This window comes from Corylus avellana, chromosome ca9, assembly GCF_901000735.1.
Source record: "Corylus avellana chromosome ca9, CavTom2PMs-1.0".
In the NCBI taxonomy this organism is placed as follows: Eukaryota; Viridiplantae; Streptophyta; class Magnoliopsida; order Fagales; family Betulaceae; genus Corylus; species Corylus avellana.
In genome coordinates, this window is record NC_081549.1 from 22,591,080 (window position 1) to 22,609,889 (window position 18,810).

Here is an 18,810-nt window from a genome sequence, read left to right on the forward strand (position 1 = left end):
TGTGAATTCATTGGAGCCATTATAAATTCATGCATTAGGATTAATTTCATATATATATATATGAAATTGTATTACCGATTTTACTTTATGTTTCTTTTGGAATTTGCTAATTGTATTGGGACTTTTAATGAAAAATAATAAAATTCACCCATTTTTCAATGGTTCTATTATTATTATTATTATTATTTTTTTTTTTTCTGTAAAGAGGGGAGGGGGATTCGAATTAGTAACCTCCACTTCATTAAGTATAGTCCTAACTGATTGAACTACCTCTTAAGAACGAATTCATGATTAAATTTGTGTGAAATCACGTGAATCTTAATTGTGTTGACAAAAAGAAAAAATATTGATGTGAATTAATATACTCCACTCCACCCATATATATATAATTTTATTTTATTTTTACCTTATACCTGCACATGATATTGACAAAACAAGATAAAGAGGGACATGTATTTGGGGTGGAAAAGAGTTGAAATTACTTAAGAACTTGACATATATATATATATATAAGAAGCATAATATTATACGAAGTATAAGTTTAGAACCCACCATTTTCATGGGGGGATATTACAGTCTCACCCTGATCTTCTGTCGTCGGAAACATCAACCATTCATCTGTAGAAGTTTGATCACACGCCTCAAGAAATGTTGACTCCCCAAGCTTTGGACCTTCCTGACAGCGCTGGCTAAAAAGTATTCTAGAATTTCCAAAATGATACTTTGGTTCCTCGTGATTAATGTATTTATTATCTAATGTCTTCAGAAACCCCAGCCACCAAGTATAAGCAGCTTGGTTTTCTCCCCATTCGAATTCCGGCGCTTCCACGGCCGGCGGCGTTGGCGCAGCCAGTATTGATGGTGCAGTTGTCGACCATATGGGTTCCGGGAGAGGCATAGACTCCATTACTGAATAACAATATTGTGAACCACCAAAAACAGGATTGTTGAATTTGCTGTTACCTGATGATATTGTAGGCTCCCTATTCATGAAACATGATGCTGATGCTGCTGATGGTGATGATGATGATGGTGATGGTGATGGTGATGGTGATGATCTGTGGAGGTGCAAGGCATGGGCAATCTCTCTCCTAGCTTCAGCCATGTTGATCACACAGTCTTGCGGTGGTATTGATCTTCGTGCATGGTACCTTCTTCTCATGGGCTTTCTCAGAGAACCATTGCCTTTCTCGGAGCCCATATTCTCCATGGCTGGCTTTCACAGAGAAGAAGTCTTTTTTTTCTTTCTGTTGTTTGTAGTTGTTGGGGGGATTGAAAGCAGGCAATTGAAGGCCTGTAGAGTAAAGAGAGAGGTGTAAGCAAGTACTGTTGAGTTTAAAGAGAAAGGAAAAGATGGGTCAGGAAGAAGAGACATGTATGCTGACACGTGGGAGATATAATAGACACATCAAATCTCTTTAAGAAGAGGTGAAGTCTACGCTCACATCTCTAACTTTACCTTTTTCCTGGTCTTACCCTCTAAAACCCAATGATGGTGTGCCACTGCTGACCAGACAACCACTCTCTTCTAAGCATTAACCAAAGCAATGAATGTCTGTCGTCCCAACTTGTTCTTATATTAGCTTTTAAATGTAGGGTTAGTAACCTTTTTACTTTTTTACTTTTATTTATTTTTATTTTTTTACTTAAGTTTCAAGTCATATTATAAATGGTATTAACTTATGGATAAAAACTAATTTAATATCTTCATCACACTTCATTAATCGAACTAATTTTGGCCACCCTATTCCGGCCTTGGGTTGGCTCAGTCACCCTTAATGGCCAAAATGAGGTGGCCGGACCACCCTATATTTGTCTTCTTCTTTTTTCCTTTTTTTTTGTAGGTTTTAATTTTTTTAATTATTTTAATTAGTTCTATGGGTTTTTTTTTAGGACATATGACATGTTTTTGTTAGAACACATGTTAGTTTGTTAGTTTGATTTATGGAATAGTGACAGAGGTACTAAACTAGTATTTACCCATAAGTCAGGTTTCATCTGTGATATGAATTAAAATATAAGTTGAAAAAAATAAAACAATAAAAACTTAAGTACTAAAAAAGTTATTAACACAATTTAACCAATAGAACCCCAAACCCTAGCAAATCCTAGCTTTAAAATATTATATATTTATCTTTTGTTTAAAAAAAATATATAAATATAAGACTATATGGACTAATTCTAACTCAACTTAATTATTTAATAAAACAGCGGACCCTCAACTTTAATTCTCTAATTTTATGTTGAGTTCGTGATAAGTTCATCGTATAAAAAAATTTCTAAATGTTGTATATTGAGACATAGATATAAGATTATATAAAATCAACCTTAATCTGACTTATTTAAATAAACATGTTAAATTCTTTAATCATAACTCATTATTATTTTTGCTAAATTCGCATTGAATTCGTTGATCGTATAAAAAATTACCAACCCAACTCTCATTTTCAGTAGTAGAAAATTTAACCATGTAAATAAAAAGCTGGTGAATGATGAATGAGAGATTCGTTGGACGAGAGGCCCAAGTAAGATTAGTTAGTTGTTTATTACAACAGAGGCACTGGGCTGATGGGCTAAAAGAAAAACAAAACGGGCAGAAAAACAGCGACATATGAGAAGCCGCGCATGAACTTAACCTCACCCCGTTGTTAACCCAAGGGTAGTGTTGTCCAAAAGTTTTAATAATGATAGTGCATTAAATGTACTACCCTTCAAAATGCACTAAATGGAAGAAATGGAGGGATTTTGAAATGGAGAGGATCCTTTTCCCCCAAGACGCCTATGTCTATGAGGCCCAAAATAATAAACCTAAGAAAATCAAAATGGCCAAATTCCTGCTTGGAAACCCAAATTATGACTTCCTTCTTTTTTCTTTTTTAAGATAATTAAGAAACAAGTACCAACAAGAGGAAAAGACAATTGCAAAGGGAGTCATTTCCCTTTCAAGAAAAATAAATCAATCATACATAAATAAAACAAGATTAAGAGAAAATTAGTCTAAGAAGCCATGAGGAAATTTATAATCTATTATGTGAATTATTGACTTTCTGAATTTATTGATATATTATCCCCAAATGTCTTCATCTTTGTGACAAGCAGTTATCACCAAAGGAAATGTTAATTGGCAATCACCATCAAAAGTTTCTGCCAGGTTTTTCATGCACGTGGCAAATAATTGTTGGAGTTGGTGGCTTCTCATTTGAATTAATTGATTAATGTCTTTGCCATATTACATAAAACTCAGGCCAATTTGAATTTTTCTATGTAGAGATTAATTTTGGCATGTGGAGGTAATATCTACCATATTGTAGGCTTGAAGATGCTGCATTCATATCTAAAAACCCCTATAAACGAAGTATTCAACAAAAACGTGGGGGAATTGAACAATTGAACAATTCAACAAGCAGATAATTTGGGTAATCAAGGCTTTTGGAATAAATCAACTCATTGGCCTGGTTTACAATTGCAATTAGGTATATAAACCTTGTCGCATTTGGTTTTTGTTGACTTTAGCAAATATTATGTATAGCATTAATGATTTTGTTGATAGGTGCGGGAATTATTAATTACCCAATCCAACTTGTGTATGTATGCACCAATATGGATTTAGCCTGTCCACATAACATCCAGTGCAAATGTATATATACCTCGATCACAGTTGACTGTGTCCAAATGCATCAGCTACTAGTTTCTTGGACATGGTCTAATGATATTCATGACCCAATAGTTTCTGCGCAGAATATCCTAATTACCCTGATAATATTGGATAGTGATCTCTAGTAATTTGTGTTGTCCAGATTGCTAGCAATTTATGCAATAAAAATGTGAAAGAGTTCCCACAGAGCTCACTTGCCTAAGTAAGTCTCGAGCAACCCGCTCTTGTGTTCGGATAGATTAGCCATATAAGAATTTTCACATACTTGCTGTTTGAATTGCTAGCAATCCGAACAATAAATTGCTGATAAAAAAAAATAATCATTTAATCATTTAATTGATATTTGAACATTACATGAATTATTTTTATAAAATAATAGAGTTAAAGTTTGAAATTAAGACTTCAGCTTCGATATTATGTTAAATTACCACTTACCTCAAAGTTAATAAATTTAATATTTTAACCTAATGAATAAAATTCCACCCAAGATCAATTATACTTGAAATTCACAAGTTTTCATATAATATTTTTTCTAATCAGATCTGATTTTAATATATTTAAATGGCCAGGGAATAGTTGAGCTGATCATATATACGAAGCTTCGATTCTTGACCAAATCCAAGAAAAATTAGCCTTTAAGTCTCTATTTCTTCTTATAAATACCAAAACCAACCAAGCCAAAGGTACCAAAAACCTAGGAGCTAGATCGATCGACAAAGATCACGACGACAGATAATTCAAATCTTACTAGAGCAATTAGATACTATGGCTTCAGCAGGTAGCCTTCTCTGTGTCCGTGCCTTTGTCTTGTTGGCTCTTGCAGCCACAGCTTTCTCTCAGCTTTCTCCCAATTTCTACGACAACTCTTGTCCACATGCTTTGTCGACTATCCAAAGTGTCGTCCGGACTGCAATATACAAAGAGCGACGCATGGGGGCTTCTTTACTGCGTCTGCATTTCCACGATTGCTTTGTTAACGTACTAATTCTACAAACTTAATTCTCTTCTTCTCCTCTAATTAATCTTGATCTTGAGTTAATTATATTTTCATAATATGATGTTCTCATTATGAAAATAATAATGCAGGGTTGTGATGCTTCAATTCTTCTGGATTCTACACCCACCATTGACAGCGAGAAAGGAGCACTTCCCAACAACAACTCTGCCCGAGGGTTTGAGGTGGTGGACAACATCAAGTCCGAGGTGGACCAAGCCTGTGGTGGTCCGGTGGTCTCCTGTGCAGACATCTTGGCTGTCGCAGCTCGTGACTCTGTCGTTGCGGTTCGTCCTTTAAATTTAGCATGTTTGAGATTGCATTTGAAAAATAAAGCTTTAAAGTCAAAAAAATATTTTTTTGGGCAAAAGCTTCATTCTTAGAGCATGTTTAAAATTGTGTTTGAGAAATAAAGTTTTTAAGTCTAAAAAACACTTTTTGGCACAACCTTCATTTTTAAGTTTTTGCCGAAAGTGTGTTTTGGCCATTTTTAAGTTTTTTGAACCCTTAAAAGCGTTTTCAATCATTTTTACCAAACACGTACTTTTTTCTTCAAACAGATTTTTTAAATATTAAACGCACTTTTAGGCCTTCCAAATAAGCCTTTAAACTTTTGTTAAAAGTACGTTTTAGCATTTTTTTGTCTTTTATACCCTTAAAAGCGCTTTTATTTTTTTTACCAAATGGATACATTTTTCTTCAAATTAATTTTTTTAAGTATTAAACGCACTTTTTAGTAAGATATAATATCATACAAATAATTAGAATATCGTGAAAATGAAAATTAGTCAACTGATAGAAATTCAAACAATTTAATAATTTAATTTATATTCAAAATAATGTGCAGCTTGGAGGGCCAGCATGGGAGGTGCAACTAGGGAGGAGAGACTCAACGACAGCCAGCAGGACTACAGCCAACGCCGACATCCCGGCGCCGACCATGAACCTCACCCAACTGATTGAAAACTTCAAAAACCAAGGCCTCGACGAGACAGACCTTGTGGCGCTCTCCGGCGGCCACACCATAGGCTTTGCACAGTGCGTCGCCTTCAGGGACCGCATCTACAACGAGACGAACATCGAGGGAGCATTTGCAGAAAAGCTCAAATCCATATGCCCAAGACAAAGCAATGACGGGGACTCAAACCTCGCGTCCTTGGACCCAACACCCGCATATTTTGACCCGGCATACTACTATAACTTGGCTCAGCGCAAGGGGCTTCTCCACTCAGATCAGGAGCTTTTCAATGGAGGCAGCACAGATGCGCTGGTGAACAAGTACACCTCATATCCCATTGCTTTTTGGCAGGATTTTGCTAAGTCCATGGTGAAGATGGGCAGTATAAAACCGTTGACCGGGTATCAGGGTCAAATCCGCTTGAACTGTAGGGCAGTGAACCAATAAGTTGATGTATTTTTTAGTGTTTTTCGTTTTTAATTTCAAAAAGTTATATGATGTAATCAAGATGTAATATTCTGTTTTTTCTTCTTTTCTTTATTTATTTTTTTTATCGTTGGATAAAGATGAAATTTTTTTTTTGTGTTTTGAAGAGTATTTTGTATTTTAAATTATTTGTTAACATTTTTTATTTAAGAATAGAAAATATGGATAAATGTAAAATTGATCTTTGTGGTTGACCTAAATTACAAATCACTTCATGTGGTAAAAATAATAATTTATAGGTCCTCAAGATATGCCAAATAACAGTTTAATCCATGAAATTAATTTCTGTTAAGGAACTTAACAAAATCTGTCACTTTGCCACGTCATACTCAATAAAAATGTGACCATATTATTAATTTATGACTTTCAAAAATCACAATTAGGATTTTCACATCATTTTACGACGCAAGCTAAAATTACACATCAACCCTCACTCCACGTCATACTGTTACAGTAAATTAACTTAATCTCTTATTTTTCCCAAAATTTTACCCATGCATTAGCATAACCCTTCCTCATCTTTGTTTTCCTTAGCCACTTCACAAAATGCGACGATCAAATTCTTGCAAAATGCTCCCAAATCGTGGTGAGAAATATGAAAATGAGGGAGGGTTACGCACAGAGTAAAATTTTGGAGATAGAAGATATTAGGTTAATTTACTATAGTAGTATGATGTGACAAAGTAACGGATTCTATTAAGTTACTTAATGGAAATTGATTTTAAGGAGTAAACTGTTATTTTGGCCTACCCTAAGGACCTATAAATTAATTGTTATACCATAGGGAGTGATTTATAATTTAGGCTAACCACAATAACTAATTTTGCATTTATCCCTAGAAAAATAAAATCTTTATCAAACATGGCCATAACTGATTATATATATAGATTTCTGTCTCCATAAGTCAATTTTTTGTTTTTTGTTTTTTTAAGTAATATCGTCAATTTTTTAGTCACTAATTAATAAGAAAATAATTGGGCTTTAAACTTTTAAATCTCTAATCTCACGGAGTGGCCCATGGGTTTGGGCTCATGATTTGATGGCTGCCCACTCCAGCCCGGCCTTAATTTGCTCAGGCCTTCTTAAATGGTTCGCGTATACACGATCAATTAGGGTTATCCTTTGAACCCAACATATAATGAAATATGTGAAATGGCCCAAATGAGGAGGATATTTTATTGTCAATATTTTGTTTTGTTACATTTAACGATATATATGATGTCATGTCATTTAATTTTTTAAAAAAAAAATTAATATAAATTTATATAGTATGTGGCTATATAAACATAATTAAATATGTGAAATTTAATTTTGATCATAAAATAGATCTATTATCCTTAAATAACATGACGACGTATATATTGTGTGTTAATATAAACACCATTAAAATTGTAAAATTTAATTTGGATCGCTACCCACTCTTTAAAGAAGGTGGATTCTCTTTTGAATTCCATTAAGGGAAATATAGGCTATGGCCCTCTTGGTATTTACTTTTTAATTACAATTTGTTCTAAAGAAGAGGTTATCCGACCAAAAAACACAAGGAAATGCTATCTCAACATTTCTTTTTGTTTCTTCAATGTCACCCACTTGAATTCTAGGAAAAATCAAGGTTTTCATGATGTTTCAATTTAATTCTTAAGTTTTTTAATTTTGACAATTAGATTCTTAGGTTTTAACATGATTTCAAATAAGTCCATCCGTTAACTTACATTCTAATTAATTAGCAATAAGCCACGTCAGACTAATTAATTAATGCCAAATGCTATCTCAATTAATGCCAAATACTATTACTTCGTTCGTCTTAAAAATCATTTCAGAAGTTATAGAATAGATTGCTGCAATGGATAATGCATTTTGCTGGTCTCTGTTGTGATTATAATTTATTACTTGGCAATCACCATCAAAAGTTTCTGCCAGGTTTCTCATGCATGTGGCAAATAATTGATGAAGTTGGTGGCTTCTCATTTGAATTAACTGATTTATTGAATAGCTTTGATACCATGTTGAAATAATGATGATGCGGGAATAATAGCGGAAGCAAGAGAGAGAATGAACACAAGGAATTTACGGGTGGTTCGGTGTTAGACACTTACATCCACCACTCAGAATACTCCTAAAGGCTACATTGTACTTATTAACTTTTTTTGTCTACAATACAAAGGTCCCTATTTATAGGGTAATGTCTAAATACAAGTTTGGTAATCAAATCTCCTTGATTTGATTACAATCTCAATATATGATTACAATCAATTCATAAATAAAGAATATTTCAATATCAACATAATTATTGAATATATGGAAAATATAATATATTTTCCATATATTCTAATATCTTCCCTCAAACTCAAGGTGGAATATTTTGAAACCTTGAGTTTAAAATCCGAAACAATGATGACGGCGGTAGTGGAGGTGGGGAATGGGCCGTAGATGATGACGACTGCCAGAGGAGATAGAGGCTGGCGGGCAGCCAGCGACGGCGGCAGGTGGCTGGTGAATGCAGATTCAAAAGGGCCGACAACGGGCCAAACTCCAAAAGGGCCGATAACGGGCTAGGGCTGACAATGAGCCAAACTTCAAAAGGAGTCGACAACGGGCCAAAATCCAAAAGTGTCCGACAACGGGCCAGAGTTGACAATGAGCCAAAAATAAAAGGAGCCAACAACAGGCCAGGGCTAACTATGAGCTAAAAATAAAAAGGAGCCGACTACGGGCCAGGGCTGACTATGAGCCAAAAATAAAAAGGAGCCGACTACGGGCCAGGGCTGACTATGAGCCAAAAATAAAAAGGGCCGACTTGGGCCAAAAATTTAAAAAAAAAATGAGCCCACTTAGGCGGTTATCAGATCGGCGCACCGAACCTGACCGGCGCGTGGTGCGCATGATGTGGTCCACTTGGACCGCTGGCATAAGCAGAGGAGTAGATCTGGACGGCGCGGAAGCCGAAGACTAAGGCCGGCAGGTAGTGGTGGAAGCACTGGTTGCAGGGAGATTTGTGGCGGTGAATCGTGGAACTGTGGACAGCCGGCAGTGCTGCGGCTGCTTCTAGAGTGACTTGCTGGCAGTGGAAGGTGTCGTTCGGGAGTGACAATGGCTATGGAAGGCGTCGTTTGGGAGTGGGATGATGCCGGAGAAGGCCAGACGATGGCGCGGCTCTGTCGGATGGAAGGTAGGTTGAATTGGCTGTTGCTGACTGGTGGTGGGCTTTGTTGTAGTTGTCGGCAAACAGTTGACTTGATCTTGTGATGGCAGGTTGGATCGGACGATTGTTATGGAAAACAATCAGATTGACAGACAGAAACATGGGGTGGTTCGGTGTTAGACACCTACGTCTACCACTCGGAATACTTCTAAGGGCTACATTGTGCTTATTAACTTTTTTTGTCTACAATACAAAGATCCCTATTTATAGGGTAATGTCTAAATACAAGTTTGGTAATCAAATCTCCTTGATTTGATTACAATCTCAATATATGATTACAATCAATTCATAAATAAAGAATATTTCAATATCAACATAATAATGAAATATATGAAAAATATAATATATTTTCCATATATTCTAACATGATTAATGTCTTTGCAATATTACTGAAAACTCAGGCCAATTTGAATTTTTCTATGTAGAGATTAATCTTGGCACGTGGAGGTAATATCTACCGTATTCTAGGCTTGAAGATGCTGCATTCATATCTAAAAACCCCTATAAACGAAGTATTCAATCAAAAACGAGGGGGAATTGAATCAGTCAATAAGCTAATAATTTGGATAATCAAGGCTTTTGGAATAAATCAACTCATTGGCCTGGTTTTACAATTGCAATTCGGTATATAAACCTTGTCGCATTTGGTTTTTGTTGACTTTAGCAAATATTATGTATAGCATTAATGATTTTATTGATAGGTGCAGGAATTATTAATTATCCGATCCAACTTGTGTATATAACTATATATGCACCAATATGGAATTAGTCTGTCCACAAAACATCCATTGCAAATGTATATATACCTCGATCACAGTTGACTGTGTCCAAATGCATCAGCGACTAGTTTCTTGGACATGGTCTAATGATAGTCATGACCCAAAAGTTTACGCAAAGAATATCCTAACTACCCTAATTATAATAATATTGGATAGTGATGTCCAGTAATTTGTTTTGTCCAGATTGCTAATAATTCAAGCAGTAAAAATGTGAAAGAGTTCTTACAAAGCTCACTTGCTTAAGTAAGTCTCGAGCAACCCGCTCTTGTGTTAGGATAGATTAGCCATATAAGAATTGTCTCATACTTGCTATCTGAATTGCTAGTAATCCGAACAATAAATTGTTAATAAAATAAATAAATTTAATCATTTAATTGATATTTGAACATTACATGAATTATTTTTATAAAATAGTAGTGTTAAAGTTTGAAATTAAGACTTCAACTTCGATATTATGTTAAATTACCACTAATCTTAAAGTTAATAAATCTAATATTTTAACCTATTGAATAAAATTCCACCCAAGATCAATTATACTTGAAATTTACAAGTTTTCATATAATATTTTTTCTAATCAGATCTGATTTTAATATATTTAAATGGCCAGGGGCCGGGTAGTTGAGCTGATCATATATACGAAGCTTCGATTCTTGACCAAATCCAAGAAAAATTAGCCTTTAAGTCTATTTCTTCCTATAAATACCAAAACCAACCAAGCCAAAGGTACCAAAAACCTACGAGATCGATCGACAAAGATCACGACGACAGATAATTCAAATCTTACTAGAGCAATTAGATACTATGGCTTCAGCAGGTAGCCTTCTTTGTGTCCGTGCCTTTGTCTTGTTGGCTCTTGCAGCCACAGCTTTCTCTCAGCTTTCTCCCAATTTCTACGACAACTCTTGTCCACATGCTTTGTCGACTATCCAAAGTGTCGTCCGGACTGCAATATACAAAGAGCGACGCATGGGGGCTTCTTTACTGCGTCTGCATTTCCACGATTGCTTTGTTAACGTACTAATTCTACAAACTTTAATTCTCTTCTTCTCCTCTAATTAATCTTGATCTTGAGTTAATTTTCATAATATGATGTTCTCATTATGAAATTAATAATGCAGGGTTGTGATGCTTCAATTCTTCTGGATTCTACACCCACCATTGACAGCGAGAAAGAAGCACTTCCCAACAACAATTCTGTCCGAGGATTTGAGGTGGTGGACGACATCAAGTCCGAGGTGGACCAAGCCTGTGGTGGTCCGGTGGTTTCCTGTGCAGACATCTTGGCTGTCGCAGCTCGTGACTCTGTCGTTGCGGTTTGTCTCTTAAATTTAGCATGTTTGAGATTGCATTTGAAAAATAAAATTTTTAAATTAAAAAAAAAAAATTTGGGGCAAAAGCTTCATTTTTAGAATATGTTTGAGATTGTATTTGAGAAATAAAGTTTTTACCTAAAAAAAAAAACTTTTTGGCACAACTTTTGTTTTTAAGCTTTTGCCGAAAGTACGTTTTGGCAATTTCTAGGCTTTTTGAACCCTTAAGCGTTTTCAATCATTTTTACCAAACACGTACTTTTTTCTTCAAACAAATTTTTTAAATGTTAAACGTACTTTTAGACCCTCCAAATATGCCCTTAAACTTTTGTTAAAAGTATAACTTGACCATTTTTTGTCTTTTAGACCGTTAAAAGTATTTTCATTTTTTTTTACCAAATGAATACATTTTTCTTCAAATTAATTTTTTTTTAGTATTAAACCTACTTTTCTTAATAAGATATATAATATCATACAAATAATTAGAATATCGTGAAAATGAAAATTAGTCAACAGATAGAAATTCAAACAATTTAATAATTTAATTTATATTCAAAATAATGTGCAGCTTGGAGGGCAAGCATGGGAGGTGCAACTTGGGAGGAGAGACTCAACGACAGCCAGCAGGACTACAGCCAACGCCGACATCCCGGTGCCGACCATGAACCTCACCCAACTGATTGAAAACTTCAAAAACCAAGGCCTCGACGAGACAGACCTGGTGGCGCTCTCCGGCGGTCACACCATAGGCTTTGCACGGTGCGTCGCCTTCAGGGACCGCATCTACAACGAAACGAACATCGAAGGAGCATTTGCAGAAAAGCTCAAATCCATATGCCCAAGACAAAGCAATGACGGGGACTCAAACCTCGCGTCCTTGGACCCAACACCCGCATATTTTGACCCGGCATACTACTATAACTTGGCTCAGCGCAAGGGGCTTCTCCACTCGGATCAGGAGCTCTTCAATGGAGGCTGCACAGATGCACTGGTGAACAAGTACACCTCATATCCCATTGCTTTTTGGCAGGATTTTGCCAAGTCCATGGTGAAGATGGGCAATATAAAACCGTTGACCGGGTATCAGGGTCAAATCCGCTTGAACTGTAGGGCAGTGAACCAATAAGTTGATGTATTTTTTTAGAGTGTTTTTCGTTTTTAATTTCAAAAAGTTCTATGATGTAATCAAGATGTAATATTCTGTTTTTTTATTTATTTATTTTTATTTTTTTATCGTTGGATAAAGATGAAATTTTTTTTTTGTGTTTTGAAGAGTATTTTGTATTTTAAATTATTTGTTAATATTTTTTATTTAAGAATAGAAAATATGGGTAAATGTAAAATTAGTTTTTGTGGTTGGCCTAAATTACAAATCACTCCATATGATAAAAAAAATAATTTATAGGTCCTCAAGGTATGCCAAAATAACAGTTTAATCCATGAAATTAATTTCCGTTAAGGAACTTAACAAAATATGTCACTTTATCACGTCATACCCAAAAAAAACACGACACATGTTATTATTAATTCTTGACTTTCAAAAATGACAATTAAGATTTTTCACATTATTTTACTACGGAAGCTAAAATTACATATCAACCCTCACTCCACGTCATATTGTTACAGTAAATTAATTTAATCTCTTATTTTCCCAAAATTTTACCTATATATAACCCTCCCTCATCTTCGTTTTCCTCAGCCATTTCAGTAAATACAATGGTTAAATTCTCGCAAAATGCTCTTAAATCGTGACGAGAAATATGAAAATGAGAAAGGGTTATGCACAAAGTAAAATTTTGGAAATAGAAGATATTAAGTTAATTTACTGTAATAGTATGACGTGACAAAGTAACGGATTCTATTAAGTTACTTAATGAAAATTAATTTTAGGGAGTAAACTATTATTTTGGCATATTTTGAGGACCTATAAATTAATTTTTATACCATAGAAAGTAATTCATAATTTAAGTCAACCACAATAACTAATTTTACATTTATCCCTAGAAAAATAAAATCCTTGTCAAATATCGCCATACCTGATTATATATATAGATATCTGTGTCCATAAATATCTTCAATTTTTATTTTTTTTAAAGTAATGTCGTCTAGTCACTAATTAATAAGAAAATAATTGGGCTTTAAACTTTTAAATCTCTAATCTCACGGAGTGGCCCATGGCTTTGGGCTCATTTGATGGCTGCCTACTCCAGCCCGGCCTTAATTTGCTCAGGCCTTCTTAAATGGTTGGCGTATGATCAGTTAGGGTTATCCTTTGAACCCAAAATCTAATGAAATATGTGAAATGGCCCAATTGAGGAGGATATATTTTATTGTCAATATTTTGTTTTGTTATATATATATATATATGTGTGGTGTCATGTCATTTAATTTTTTTTTTTTTAAAAAAAAAAATTAATATAAATTTATATAGTATGTGGCAATATAAACATTATTAAATATGTGAAATTTAATTTTGATCATAAAATAGATCTATTATCCTTAAATAACATGACGACGTATATATTATGTGTCAATATAAACACCATTAAAATTGTAAAATTTAATTTGAACCGCTACCCACTCTTTAAAGAAGGTGAATTCTCTTTTGAATTTGATTAAGGGAAATCTAGGCTATGGCCCTCTTGGTATCTACTTTTTAATTACAATTTGTTCTAAAGAAGAGGTTATGCGACCAAAAAACACAGGGAAATGCTATCTCAACATTTCTTTTTGTTTCTTCAATGTCGCCCCACTTGAATTCTAGGAAAAATCAAGGTTTTCATGATATTTCAATTTAGTTCTTAAGTTTTTTAATTTTGGTAATTAGATTCTTAGATTTTAACATGATTTCAAATAAGTCCATCCGTTAACTTACATTCCAATTAATTAACAATAGGCCACATCAGACTAATTAATTAATGCCAAATGCTATCTCAATTAATGCCAAATACTATTACTTGGTTCGTCTTAAAAATCATTTTACAAGTTATGGAATAGATTGCTGCAATGGATAATGCATTTTGTTGGTCTTTGTTGTGATTATAATTTATTTTGTTTTATATTGATGTTATAATGTCTTGTTTCATTCATCTATAATTTTTTTTTTTTTAAAAAAAAAAAGTATAAAAAGGGAGTCTAAAGCTCATGGTCTTCTATTTTTAAAACTTTGTATTTTTTAAAAAATTTATAAAAGAAAAATTAAAAAAAAAAACAAAACAAAACAAAACAATTCCGTGACAATGGTGGACGTAAAAACTGAAACCGCCGACTTTTAGAAAGCTTTACCATAAACTTATTTCAAATACCATTTTGTCGCCTTAACAGCGAAGAAGGCGCCACCACGATTACCTACCTGGAATAGGAAAAATTGGAAAATGTAAAACGGCTTTGTTGGATTTGGAAATCAAAACCAAGGAGCCCACTGGAACAATGGAAGACGAGCAGAAAAAAACCATGGAAAAGGGGAGCTCTCCAAGTCACCACCACCCACCCCTTCTTTTTCCTGCACCGAGTAACTTGGGTTCTTCGAATTCACTTATTCACAGGGCTTCAGTGAAGGATCATCGATCATCATCATGTGGAGGTTCATGGGGGGAAGATTTAGTAGATCAACGAGGTGCATTTCGAGCTCAAGCAGGGCCTTTGGATGGTGGGAGCATGTGAGCCCAGCCCCTAAGGACCCCATCACTGGCGTAACCGAGGCTTTTCTTGCTGACACCAACCCCAACAAGATCAATCTTGGAGTGGTACACTTCTTCCTTCACGTCATTGATTTGTTCCTTTGCTGCTAGAAAATTCTCTCCCTCTTTTTCTGTTTTAATATTGTTTGATCCCTTTTTTTCCCCCTAATTTCAGGGAGCTTACAGGGACGATCAAGGGAAACCAGTTGTTCTTCAATGTGTTCGAAATGCGGAGGCAAAGATTGCTGCTTGCGAGTTTCTGTGAGTTTTGATTGTTGGGTGTTCCTTGTTTGAGGTTAATTTTTGTTTTCGTTTCTTTCTCAGTATTGTCTAATTTGTTATCAATTTCTAGTTATTCACATGTGCACCCAGATAGAATATAAATTAAATCAATAAATTAACAATTTTTTTTTTATAAATTTAAGTTTTTAGAATAAATGATAATTTAACGATGCATAGGTGGCTATTTAACAACGCCTAACACGGGAAGGTTAAACTCTGGACCAACTGTTATATACTACCGATCCTAAGAGTGTAGAGAGATAGACAAAGATGAATTTAATCCATTAATTGATATTTTAAAAGGCTGATTTTTTTCTTAAGAGCCATTTGGTTATGGTTAGGGAGTCAAATGCGGCTGCAGTGGGTTCAAAGTTGGTGGAGGAGAGTGCGAAACTGGCTTATGGAACACAGGCCCATGTCGTAAAAGAAGGGAGGGTGGCTGGACTTCAAGCGCTCTCTGGTACTGGTGCGTGTCGTCTCTTTGCTGAGCTTCAGAGGCGTTTCTATCCTGGATCACCAATTTATTTACCTGATCCAACTTGGTCCAAGTAGGTTTGCTCTTTACCCTTTTAATTCCCTTCGTGTTTACGGTTCATGGTCCACATATTCCTCTGATGATATGGTATTACTTTCAATCATGTGCAATGGCATAGCCACCACAATATATGGAGAGATGCCCAAGTTCCAGAAAGAAGCTTCCGTTACTACAATCCCATTACAAAGGGTTTAGACTTTGCAGCTCTCATGGATGATGTCAAGGTATAAGAGTCTAGCTACCTGGACTTGTTAGTCATGGGTTGAGGATGGTACTCTTTCTCTTAATTCAAAAGAGATGTCAATGTCAAGCTTTTTCACCATTTCAAGGCCTTATGTCACTCAAACAAGAGAAGCACATTTGTTCTATCAATGATGAACATGCCACGTCTAATGAAGGAGCTTTTCTGTGTGAATATTAATTTTCTTAAAAAGACTCTGCTCTCATTAAAAACGGTTGATGGAAAAAAAATTATCCATGTAAACCAAGTCTTTTTAAATTATAGCCAATTAGAATGGATAGCAAGTTCTTATGCTGCAGAACCACTCCAAAGGCGGAGACTCATGTGTATGCAGTGTACAAGTGTTGTTTTGAGTCAAAGCATGGAGTCATGCAGTATCCTCTTCAGGAATCTTAATCCAATGGATAATGCTTTGCCTATGTTATCAATTGACTGCCGGTATATTACCTCATACAACAGTGGAATGAAAGAAATGATTAACTGTCTTTGGTTTTTTTTTTTTGGTGGTTTGTAGACTGCCCCAGATGGTTCTTTTTTCTTGTTTCATCCATGTGCTCACAACCCAACTGGGGTTGACCCTACTGAGGAACAGTGGAGGGAAATCTCATATCAATTTAAGGTAATTTGTCAAATTTAGTGCTTACCAGCTTTTTCCGTATCTCTAATTCTTCATAGTTATCTTTAGTTCTTGCATCCATCATTTTTCAGGTAAAGAATCACTTTCCCTTCTTTGACATGGCTTATCAAGGTTTTGCAACCGGAGATCTTGACATGGATGCCCAAGCAATCCGTATTTTTCTTGAAGACGGACATCTGATCGGCTGTGCTCAATCCTTCGCCAAAAACATGGGATTATATGGACACCGAGTTGGTTGTCTCAGGTAAGAAAAGATAAGCATGGGTTCTGGAAAGTATGAGGTCTGGATTTTGTTAGTAGTTAGACTAAAAAGATATGAGAATGCCTATAGATGTGATCAATGGGCAATGGGCAGTAAATGTAACAAGTTTTGGAAAACAAATTAAGATGAGACTGACCAATGGAGCCCTTTGCCATACCCATATCTATTCATTGTAAAAACGTGGAGGCAGTATTACCCAAAGGTCAATGTGTTGTCATGTTAACCAGGTCAATAGCTCAAATATCTGAATCTGTCCTCTGGTATGGATTTTATCATTCTTCCATCTTTCTTACCCTACTTAAAATTTTAGTGTCCTATGTGCTGATGAGAAGCAAGCAGTTGCAGTTAAAAGCCAACTGCAGCAGATTGCCAGGTCGATGTACAGCAATCCTCCTGTTCATGGTATATTGCTGGTCTCCACAATCTTAAATGATCCACAGACCAAGGCACTTTGGGTCAAAGAGGTGAAGGTAATGTATACTCTCATATCTTTTACACATGTTCCTTTTCTTTTCTCTTCCTTTTGGAGTAGGGAGATTCTAATATTCCTTTAATAAACTGACATTATAAGGTCATGGCGAATCGCATTCAACTAATGCGGGCTACTCTGCGTGAACGTCTTGAGGATTTGGGTTCTCCTCTCGACTGGGAGAACATAACTAACCAGGTTGGGTGTGTGTGTGTTGTGTTCTAGGCCCGTATTTGGTGGTTTTGTGACCAGAGTTTAATTAGTAAGGTTTCATTGGCAAGATACTTGACCAGTTGAGCATGACTTATTTACTTGCATCTTCACTTATGTACTATGCTGCAGGTTGGCATGTTTTGCTTCTCTGGCTTAACACCTGATCAGGTTGATCGGCTAGTCAGGGAATTCCACATATATATGACTCGAGATGGACGAATAAGGTATACTTGTTTTAGTAAAATGATTAAATTTTATTTTTAAAATATTGATTTACATTGTGTTTACTTATTCCATTTTGGATGGATATGATACTGACATAAGCTATTCCAACCTGTAATTGTGTGCATCACCATTGACAGCATTGCAGGTGTAACTACAAGCAATGTGAGTTACTTGGCAAGTGCGATACATGAAGTTACAAAATATGATCAAGAAGCCTCCAATATCTATAACATTAGTATTTAATATCTCATTTATACCTAATTCTTCATTTTGGGATGCTTAAAACTCCATCATTTACAAATGATGTTGCTTACTAGATAACTCAGTATTAAGGTATAAATGAGGAAAGCTCCATGAAATATATTTCCCGGATTACAGATATATGGCTGAAATTGCCTACTCCTTGTTCCACAGCCAACCTAGTTATCTAGAACACTGTGTTGGAATATTCACACTTCTGTGATGTGATTGGTTAGGTAGTCAAATTTCATATGGGGTAGTAATAATAAAAGCAAGTAACTGGTATATAACATTGTTAGCTTTAAAGCCATTGATTTAGGTTTGAGTTAAGGTTATGTGCTAAAATGCTTGAAGATGTTAACTCTTTGACTCTTTTATGCCCAAGATTCCAACACAGATTGATACAATACAAGTACAATATATTTAGATTTGGAAAAATCATTTAGTTCTACGTGTGTGATTATCTTATGCAATACATTCTGGGTCAAAACTACTAATAACTTGTTGAGTTAACCCCACTCTTGATATGATAGGAATTTAGTACCTCTGAAATGCTCTGGCTCCTCCTTGATCGGGATTCCCATCCTGGCCAGAAAATAAAATGATAAAATTTTACTAAAAACAAATGGAAGATCGTGATAC

At 35.2% G+C, this 18,810-nt stretch overlaps 3 protein-coding genes across 3 annotated transcripts; all 3 read left to right on the forward strand.

The window, feature by feature from the left end:
* The first annotated feature begins 4,420 nt into the window (after positions 1–4,420).
* LOC132192348 (peroxidase 2-like) lies at positions 4,421–6,054 on the forward strand. The gene is made up of 3 exons (XM_059607661.1): positions 4,421–4,633; positions 4,742–4,936; positions 5,497–6,054. The coding sequence occupies exons 1-3, from the start codon at positions 4,421–4,423 to the stop codon at positions 6,052–6,054; spliced, it is 966 nt and encodes a 321-aa protein (XP_059463644.1).
* A 4,821-nt stretch (positions 6,055–10,875) lies between these two features.
* On the forward strand, positions 10,876–12,510 carry LOC132192277 (peroxidase 2-like). The gene is made up of 3 exons (XM_059607557.1): positions 10,876–11,088; positions 11,193–11,387; positions 11,953–12,510. The coding sequence occupies exons 1-3, from the start codon at positions 10,876–10,878 to the stop codon at positions 12,508–12,510; spliced, it is 966 nt and encodes a 321-aa protein (XP_059463540.1).
* A 2,185-nt stretch (positions 12,511–14,695) lies between these two features.
* LOC132192364 (aspartate aminotransferase, mitochondrial-like) lies at positions 14,696–18,328 on the forward strand. The gene is made up of 10 exons (XM_059607682.1): positions 14,696–15,130; positions 15,240–15,325; positions 15,688–15,894; positions 16,000–16,105; positions 16,637–16,741; positions 16,831–17,003; positions 17,332–17,491; positions 17,593–17,688; positions 17,833–17,927; positions 18,066–18,328. Exons 1-10 carry the CDS (start codon positions 14,960–14,962, stop codon positions 18,169–18,171), a joined length of 1,305 nt encoding a protein of 434 aa, XP_059463665.1. The 5' UTR covers positions 14,696–14,959; the 3' UTR covers positions 18,172–18,328.
* The last annotated feature ends 482 nt before the right edge of the window (positions 18,329–18,810 follow it).

Excerpts from the sequence above, each read along its gene's own strand:
- LOC132192348 (XM_059607661.1), top strand. The coding sequence starts at position 4,421 with ATGGCTTCAGCAGGTAGCCTTCTCTGTGTCCGTGCCTTTGTCTTGTTG. Across the intron at positions 4,634-4,741 it reads TCCACGATTGCTTTGTTAAC|GGTTGTGATGCTTCAATTCT; the intron begins GTACTAATTCTA and ends ATAATAATGCAG. Across the intron at positions 4,937-5,496 it reads CTCGTGACTCTGTCGTTGCG|CTTGGAGGGCCAGCATGGGA; the intron begins GTTCGTCCTTTA and ends AATAATGTGCAG.
- LOC132192277 (XM_059607557.1), top strand. The coding sequence starts at position 10,876 with ATGGCTTCAGCAGGTAGCCTTCTTTGTGTCCGTGCCTTTGTCTTGTTG. Across the intron at positions 11,089-11,192 it reads TCCACGATTGCTTTGTTAAC|GGTTGTGATGCTTCAATTCT; the intron begins GTACTAATTCTA and ends TTAATAATGCAG. Across the intron at positions 11,388-11,952 it reads CTCGTGACTCTGTCGTTGCG|CTTGGAGGGCAAGCATGGGA; the intron begins GTTTGTCTCTTA and ends AATAATGTGCAG.
- LOC132192364 (XM_059607682.1), top strand. The coding sequence starts at position 14,960 with ATGTGGAGGTTCATGGGGGGAAGATTTAGTAGATCAACGAGGTGCATT. Across the intron at positions 16,742-16,830 it reads AAATCTCATATCAATTTAAG|GTAAAGAATCACTTTCCCTT; the intron begins GTAATTTGTCAA and ends ATCATTTTTCAG. Across the intron at positions 17,928-18,065 it reads ACTCGAGATGGACGAATAAG|CATTGCAGGTGTAACTACAA; the intron begins GTATACTTGTTT and ends CACCATTGACAG.